The sequence below is a fragment of the Pseudorasbora parva genome, chromosome 7, assembly GCF_024679245.1.
Source record: "Pseudorasbora parva isolate DD20220531a chromosome 7, ASM2467924v1, whole genome shotgun sequence".
In the NCBI taxonomy this organism is placed as follows: domain Eukaryota; kingdom Metazoa; phylum Chordata; class Actinopteri; order Cypriniformes; family Gobionidae; genus Pseudorasbora; species Pseudorasbora parva.
The window spans coordinates 49966706-49975996 of NC_090178.1; the positions used below are offsets into that span (position 1 = coordinate 49966706).

Genomic DNA, 9291 nt, shown 5'->3' on the forward strand with positions numbered 1-9291 from the left:
TGCGAGTGAGTGTGCGAGTGAGTGTGCGAGTGAGTGTGCGAGTGAGTGTGCGAGTGAGTGAGCGAGTGAGTGAGCGAGTGAGTGAGTGAGTGTGAGTGAGTTTGCGAGTGAGCGTGTGTGTGAGTGAGTGAGTGAGTGAGTGAGTGAGTGAGTGAGTGAGTGAGTGAGTGAGTGAGTGAGTGAGTGAGTGAGTGAGTGAGTGTGCGAGTGAGTGTGCGAGTGAGTGTGCGAGTGAGTGAGCGAGTGAGTGTGCGAGTGAGTGTGCGAGTGAGTGAGCGAGTGAGTGAGCGAGTGAGTGAGTGAGTGTGAGTGAGTTTGCGAGTGAGCGTGTGTGTGAGTGAGTGAGTGAGTGAGTGAGTGAGTGAGTGAGTGAGTGAGTGAGTGAGTGAGTGAGTGAGTGAGTGAGTGAGTGAGTGAGTGAGTGAGTGAGTTTGCGAGTGAGCGTGTGTGAGTGAGTGAGTGAGTGTGTGAGTGAGTTTGCGAGTGAGCGTGTGTGTGTGTGTGTGAGTGAGTGAGTGAGTGAGTGAGTGTGCAAGTGAGTGAGTGAGCGAGTGAGTGAGTGAGCTTGTGAGTGTGTGTGTGTGTGTGTGTGTGAGTGAGTGTGTGTGATCTACACTTACATAGTAGGGCTCTACCTCTCTCTCTGTGGTTTCCTCTGGAGAGAGTGTGAAACAGGCTGGGATCCTCCCGAACCACACGTCTCGGAGCACATCCTTGTCATCTGCCATTATCCTCTCTCTCCACACGGCACATACAAAGTCCTCAGGCTCAGAGCTGCTCAAAACATGGAATACATAAAGCTTATCAATGTTTATCGAGCAGATCTCATATGGGTCTTAATATGCAGAGAGCAGTGAAAGCAAGGCACGTCACGTACGATCCCAAACACTAGTGGTGTGAGATTACACCATTCACATTTAAACAAACAGCAGATTTCAAAGCTAACAAGAGAAACATTTAGAATTAAAATGGATATTCATATTCAGCCAAATGTACATCTGATAAGCAGCCATTTAAATGTTTAGAAGCTTCTTCAAAAGTTAAAGGGGCGGTGAAATGTTTCATGCATACTGAGCTTTACACTGTTAAAGACGTGGATTCCCATCCTAAACATAGACAAAGTTTCAAAAACTAATGTTGGACGTTTGATGGAGTATTTCTGTGTCAAAAATACTCCTTCCGGTTTCTCACAAGTTTCGGAGAGTTTTTTTCGAGTATGGGTCGGCTTGACGTTACTAGAGCGGAAGGTCCTTGTATGGGCCGTACGGGCTCTTCTCCCGGTAGGGTGCGCGCGCGTGACTAGAGCGAGAGAGGAAACGCACGCCCATACACACTCTCAGCTGCAGATCCAGTCGTCCGTGAACACTTCTGTCGTTATAGTCCGCGCCGCGCTCCACTTTATTCCTATGGGTGACGTCGAGCGACTTCAATGCTTTAGCACAGCATTCTGGGAAGGCAGCGCTGCATCTGAACCGATTTGAACGCAGAAATGATGGGAAGCTTCACAACATCGCGGATCTCCACCGGTCACTGCTGTCAGGACTTCACCAAATCATACCAAAGAAGTGTGTTTTTGACGGAGCGGTCCCAGCGATAAAGGTTCGGTCCTGCTTTGGAAGCAGCCGGTGAGTTAAACTGCTTCAGATGTCTGTGCTGTCGGCTATCGTCGCGTGAGTAAACATCAGTAAACGACACGATCGCGTGCTTCGTCATTCAAATGCGCTAACGGACTCCATTGCTGTTCTCTGTATAACGTTACACTAGTCTGACGTGCAAAACCATTTTGCTTGCTACTGCTAAGGTTTAGTCGCATACAATAGTCCATAAACCGAATCATGTCCTCATAAACTGCGAGTAAACACACAAATGTTGACAGGCCACTAAATACAGTCCATACCACAGAGACGGACGTCCTGCTGCTGCTGTTTCTCCTGTTCAGATTATTTCAGCCTCAGATTTGATTCTGGATCATTATCTGTATTAGCTGAGATAGATGGGTTTCTCCACGCTTGAGGACGTCACCGCTTTGCGCGCTCGTCATTCTTTAGCTCCACCCACACGATACGCCTCCAGGCGCTCGGTTTTTTCCGGAAAGACTCGATACAGCCCATATTTCTTTTATAAATATAATAAAACTAAAGACTTTTCGGAGATATGAAGGATGCAATACTACTCTATAGGTACTCAAGATTGACATGAGATTGACTGAAACTGAGTGTTTCACCCCCCCCTTTAAGAGATCAGTTGAGCCCAAGTTTTAACAACAAGTAATTGAACATACACATATATATATATATACAGTCGTGGTCCAAATTGTTGGTACCCCTGGTAAATATGATCAAATGTGGCTTTAAAAAAATAATCTGCATTGTTTATCCTTTATAAAAAAAAAAATTTTAAATCACAAAAATCCAACCTTTTATTTAAGTAAAATAATTGAAAATGGAGGGTAAATCACATTATGAAATAAATTATTTTCTCTAAAACACGTTGGCCACAATTGTTGGTACCCCAATTGTTTTTAGCACACCAAGGTGACAAGGAACATGAACTTGTCCAGCTATGATGTCTTGTTTCACAGGAGTACAAATATAACGAGGCATAAAAGCCTAATTCCCTTAATCATTTATCAGAAGAGTGAAACCACAGAATATAGTTCTGATGTGCAGCAAAAGATTGTTGAGCTTCACAAAATAGAAAGAGGCTGTGGGAAAACAGCTAAAGCATTAAAAATCCCCATTTCCACCATCAGGACAATAATTAAGAAGCTCCATTTAACTAGAGATGTTCTGAATTTGCCTGAAAGAGGACGTGTATATCGTCCTAATGCACAGCGAGGAGGAACGTTTGAGGGCACAAAGCCTCTCCGAGATCACAGGTGGAGAATCGCAGAGATTTGTTGAGTCTTGGGCTCAGAAAGCCTAAAAAAAAATCTAACAACCCCTACAGCACCACATGTTGTTTGGGAGGGATTCTGGAAAAATCCTCCTCGCTCATCCAGAAACAAACTCCAGCACATTCAGCGGTCAGACACGACTGGAGAGTCAAAAGGGACCTGGATTCTGTGGTCAGGATGAAACTATGAAATAGCTTTTTGGCAGCAAATCTACCACATGGGTTTGATGAAAACAGATGGGTTTTCACGGCTGAATGCCCACGGCTAAAAATACCACTGGATCTTTAATAATGAGGGCCTATTTCTTTGCTGGAGGTCCTGGACATCTTGTTCAGATACATGGTCTCATGGATTCTAGCAAATACCAATATAAAATATCAAAACCTGATGGATTCTGCTAGAAATCTTATAATGGGCCGTGGTTGGATCTCCCATCAGGACAACGATCCCAAACAAACATCAAAATCAACGCACAAATGTGTCACTGAGCACAAAATGAAGCTTCTGCCATGACCGTCCCAGTTTCCGGACCTGAGTCCTAGAGAAGATGAGTGGCTGAACTGAAGAGAAGAAGCTCCAGCATGGCTCTGGGAATCTGAAGGATCTGGAGAGGTTCAGGATGGAGGAACGGTCTCTGATCTCTGGTCAGGTGTTCTCCAAACTCATCAGTTATTACAGAAGAAGACTCAGAGCTGTTATCTTGGGGAAAGGAGGTTGCAAAAAGTATTTAATAAAAGGGTACCAACAATTGTGGCCAACGTGTTTTGGAGAAAAGCATTCATTTCATAATGTGATTTACCCCACATTTTCAATTCTTTTACTTTAATGAAAGATTTTCATTAAAAGATTTTTGTGATTTTTTTAATAAAAGATCAAAATGATAAACAATGCCGATTTATTTTTTTACAGCCATATTTGGTCATATTTACCAGGGGTACCAACAATTTTGACCACCACTGTATATATATGTATGTATGTATGTGTGTATATATATATATATATATATATATATATATATATATATTTATTTATTATTATTATTATTATTATTTATCTTAAAATTAACAAGTTAACATTTGATTTTTCAGGTTAAAAGGCACAATATGTAAGATTTCTGGATTAAAATACCCACTAGAACAGTGTTATATATGCTGTTGACTTGTGTACATTATTCCAAATGTTTCCAAGAATGTTTAAATCAGTGATTTTAACCAGGACACGGCCCGTGTGTGTGCGTGTCAGTGACATCATCCCCGCGCTACCCTCTGGTGTTATTGTGTGGTAACTAGGGCTGTACTAGAATAATCGAATATTCGTTCGGTGAGGTGGCATTCGATTTTCAGTTTTGAGATTCGAATATTCTTTTCTTTTTTTAACACGTGACTTCCGTCGCGGACTCATTCTCACTCATGCTTGAACCACCCGTTGGCGAACGTGGTGATTTATTTCATCTCATACTGAATAGGTTCAAAATGCCCAAGACCTCAGCTGTTTGGGAGCACTTTAAATTAAGTGAGGATGACAAGACAAAGGTAGTGTGTCAAATATGCAATTTGAAACTGGCCTACCACAACAGCACCACAAGTTTGAAAAATTCATAAGTAGCACGCGGCAAAAAAAAAAAATGCTTTTATGCGCCTAATTTGCTATGATAAATAGGCTAATTGCAAATACGACACTATTTAAAAACATACAGCAGCACAGGCTAATAATAATTTGTTTATAGGTACATCCACAGGTATCGCAGCCATCAACATGCTCAACAAAACCCAAACCTTCACAGCAGATCCTGCAATTCCGAAAACCGTTAACAGAGAAAAGAAAGAGAGAGATAACAGATGCCATAGTAGAGTTTGTCGCTATGGATATGAGGCCCGTTAACGTAGTTGAATTAATGAAGATAATGGAGCCAGACTACACTACACTGTGTTTTGTATCACTTGTGCGCTGTCCGTTTTCGGAGCATAAACCTGCCCGTGTAATGCGTACCGGAAACTGTTCTATTTAAAAGATTATTAAATGCTTATTAATATTTAAAGAATGTGTGCCACCTAGGGATGTCAATTTTCACAAATTCCCATGATCGATCGTCGTTTAAATTAACGATCAATTATTCGATTAATCGTTAACCTTGCCTGAAAATGAAATATGCGTCTACAGCAGTGGCGTATAGCCGACAGCATGACAGGATGTGCAAATGCTGCTCAAAACGCTATGTTCTTGACCAAATGAATGAGAAGGAATAAAATGGTCCCTAGTAAGTTTCGCGGTTGAGCCGCACGCAAGCGCATGGCCCTGCTTAATCGATAATCAATAAGTCTTATCGATCAAATGTCTTATCGACAATTAATCGATCATCGATTAATCGTTGACATCCCTAGTGCCACCTGATCATATTGCACCAAATCCAGCACTGCACTCCACTGGGTCCGTCGCAACACATTTACGATGCCGAAGAGTGAAACGTGAAGTCGTGAAAGATGATACAAATGCAAACCGACAATATTATTATATATTTAGCCCCACCCACCGAAGCTTCGAATATTTGATATTGATTGCCACCTAAGCTTCCATAGACAGTAAAAGAAATGGACCGAGCGTTCCCATTGACGTCAACGGCGAAATAATGAAGTCAACCTAGGGGCTCTCACTTCCTGATGGCGGAGCGAACTGCGCCGGCTCAGACTGAGCTTGAGGACGTAGATGTGACGTGAGCCTCCTGTCTGACAGCTGTAGGTCTTCTAGTAGATGTGGAAAGTGAAATCTGAATCCCGTTGTTTAAATATTGTGTCCCGTTGCTTTTGGCTCACTATGGGCTTCTCCCCATTCTTCCCCCTTGACTTTATCAGACTTTATGTCTCCACGTCCCCCCGACGGTCTCATAGACAGTAAAAGATTGCCTGTGAGCGTCTCCTCAGGTCTATACGGTAATTTCTCAACTGTGCGACAGTCGCGTTGGTTATGACGCAATAGTTAGCCTATTTTTACAAAAACAGCTTCTGCTGGGCGATAGTGTAAGATACAAGGTAACGGAGCCTTTTACGCATTGTCGTGTTTCTTTAGAAATAAACAATGGACAAATGGAGTCTTTAAACGCCTCAGATGTAAAGTTATTCACTGTCAAAGTGACACAAAAATGAATGGGAGTCAATGGGATGCTAACAGCAGGTGATGGCTTGGTTAGCAATGGCCGCCCCTATGGGTGGAACGCTTTCGAGCGCTAGATTACCCGCTTGTAAGCTTCGAAGCTCAAAAAATGGCATTCGAAACAGCCCTAGTAGTAACCACTATCGCCGCTTTAATATCTGATGTGTTTTATTAGACACTGTTTGGATCATTGATGGACAGAAACTAATGATTGTTCTCCAGCTCAACACAGTTAGTCTTATTGTTTAAATCTGGTGTTGTTGATTTACCACACAGAGTGCCGTGTTTTACCACCTAATATGATCTCGCTCACCGCAGTGTCAACAAGTGGCTCATAGTAGCGCCGAGAATAGCATAACATCACTTTAACAACACACTGTGGATATGATAAAACAGCGCTGTTACACACACACACACACACGCGCATACGCGCGCGCGCAGAAGCCCTCGCAGCAGAATAAAAGCTCCGCCCACTCAAGAGTTTAGCCCATTAGATCTACCTGAAAATCTTAAGCACTCTTTACAAGGTTGCAAGAGTCAAAAACAATGGAAAAACATAACCTTTTTGTGCATTTTGACAGGGCAAGTAAAAATCTGAACTCTTCTGACGGCCAGTAGAATAAATAGAGCCTGATATATTGAAGGACAGGTAAATGGGACATTTATTACAGTAGGTTTATTGGAGATTATTTTAAGTTCACTTGAATTAAAAGTTGTTATATTTCTAAAACCCTAATAAATGTAATCTGAACATGAAAGCTTTCAGTTGTACAATAGTGCTAAATGCATAAAATTGAGAGGGGTGATTTTTTTATAGAGACATCAGTGTAAGATATTCATAAAAAGATGCCATTACAACAAATATTTAGAATATACAGTCTTTATGTTATTTCTACATTAATTTTTACAATATAAAAATATATTAAACCTGTATCATATGTATATTAATTATTAAAAATGTGATTAATTACAGAAAAATGTGTGATTAACTAGTTATTTTTTTACAGCACTACTGTATATTTCCTTGCTACCAGTGCAGTGGCTTAATTTTGCTTGTTTAAGACTTTTTTAACAATATTTTCTGTGAACATATATTGAAATTGAAAACATATATATATATATATATATATATATATATATATATATATATATATATATATATATATAAAACCTTTCATATCTCATCAATGCAAGAGAAAATCCACAGATAAACATCAGCTCTTATGAGTAAAACATCAGCTGTGCTAGCATTGGCTACTGTTAGCATTTAAGACTCCATAACAATCAATAACGACACACTTTAAACCGACGACCTGTAAAGCAACTCTATTTGAGATGTTTACTCGCCTGTCCTGAAGCTGTGAGCATCTTAGACAGTAAAATAAAGTATGACAGGTGAGTATAACAACACGAGTAACTAAAGCTAAGCTAGCACTGACAGAACAACACAGCACAGGAGACGCATCTCTAGAGCTGTTAGCGACAGCAAAACCGCCTCGATTTCAGAAACCACTGCGTTCAAACAAAAACAACAACCCGAACATATAATAATACAATACCTTCATTAGATATCGACAGGAAGCATTAGAGTCGAGCTCATCTTCGACACACAGCGGAGCTACACATCCGGCACGGGCCTTCAAATTAAAAGTCTCCAAACGGTCATTTATTCTCAAATGTTTTTCACATTAAAAGTCCTAGCCCGCTGATTTGTATCTGTCCATCATAAAAGTGCATGAGCATCCATCCATCAATAATGGATGGATGGATGGATGGATGGATGGGTGGATGGATGGATGGATGGATGGATGGATGGATGGATGGATGGATGGATGCACTTTTATAATAATAATACATTTTATTTGTAACGCACTTTATATTAAACAAAATCTACAGATTTACAACAACCAACAACAAAAAATAAATAAATAAAACTGAAAAATAAGTAACAAATCAATCAAAAGCACTGCTAAAAAGGTGGGTTTTAAGACCACGTTTAAAAGCATCTACAGTCTGTGGGGTCCGCAAGTGCTCAGGGAGAGGACAGAGGCACTTTTATGATGGACAGATGCACTATTATGATGGACAGATGCACGTTTATGATGGACAGATGCACTTTTATGATGGACAGATGCACTATTATGATGGACAGATGCACGTTTATGATGGACAGATGCACTTTTATAATGGATAGATGCACTTTTATGATGGACAGATGCACTTTTATGATGGACAGATGCACTATTATGATGGACAGATGCACTTTTATGATGGATAGATGCACTTTTATGAAGGACAGATGCACTTTTATGATGGATAGATGCACTTTTATGATGGACAGATGCACTTTTATCAATCAATCAATCAATCAATCAACTTTATTTATATAGCGCTTTTACAATCACGATTGTGTCAAAGCAGCTTCACAGTGTCAAACAGGATAATATTGCGACAAAATTAGATTTGGCTGTACAGCCGTACTGGAGAAAACAGTGATGTTATCAGCTTATTTTAATTTATCATATAGCGACAATGTTGGCAGATCAGTATTATAGTTTATAGAATTAAATAAGACCTAATTCATATATTTTATTTGTATAATAAGTTGAATAACTTTAATCATATTTTTAGTGTCCCCAACTGAGCAAGCCAAGCCAAAGGCGACAGTGGCAAGGAACCAAAACTCCATCGGGGCATGATGGAGAAAAATAAACCTTGGGAGAAACCAGACTCAGTCGGGGTGCCAGTTCTCCTCTGGCCTATTAACACACCGTGTAAGATTATTATTCTGGCAACCTTACAGGTCGGAAATCATATTAGATCGGATTATTCAAAATTTTCAGGGTATCACGGAAGAGACAGATTTATTTAGGATGGGGCGTCAATAACACAAGAGTATGAATACATGAAAGATCGGAATTATTGCGCCGAAGACGGGTTTTGAGCATATCGTGCCAGTGAGGCAAATTCGGAGGAGACACCATTTGACACGGCTCAGCAGACACTCCAGGATGCGTTGGTCATGTCCAGGCAGGTCCACCATCCGATCCGGACAGGGCCCAGATCCGGGATAAACCTCGGGATAAACAGAGAGACTAACATTAGCGTAGATGCCACTCTTTTTATGATGTAACGAGTACATCAGGTGTTATGGGAAGTGTTCCCGGTTCCGGCTGACCTAGTTAATGCAGCCTAACAATCAGTCAATTGATCTGAATAATGAAAGTTAAAAATGTTCTGTGTGTATG

General features: G+C 40.7%; 1 protein-coding gene across 2 annotated transcripts in view; it reads right to left on the reverse strand.

Moving 5' to 3' along the window:
• The window catches only part of atg5 (ATG5 autophagy related 5 homolog (S. cerevisiae)), a 63383-nt gene extending 55672 nt beyond the window's left edge, over nt 1-7711 (reverse strand). Inside the window, exons 1-2 of one of the 2 annotated variants that reach the window (XM_067449396.1) lie at nt 7603-7711; nt 621-774 (exon numbers count right to left, since the gene is read on the reverse strand). In XM_067449396.1, the coding sequence (XP_067305497.1) occupies nt 621-728 (108 nt within the window). In that variant the 5' untranslated portion in view covers nt 729-774; nt 7603-7711. Of the gene's footprint in view, nt 1-620; nt 775-3427; nt 3596-7602 lie in introns of those variants that run through there. The other variant, XM_067449397.1, reaches the window with a different exon arrangement.
• Nucleotides 7712-9291: the final 1580 nt, after the last annotated feature.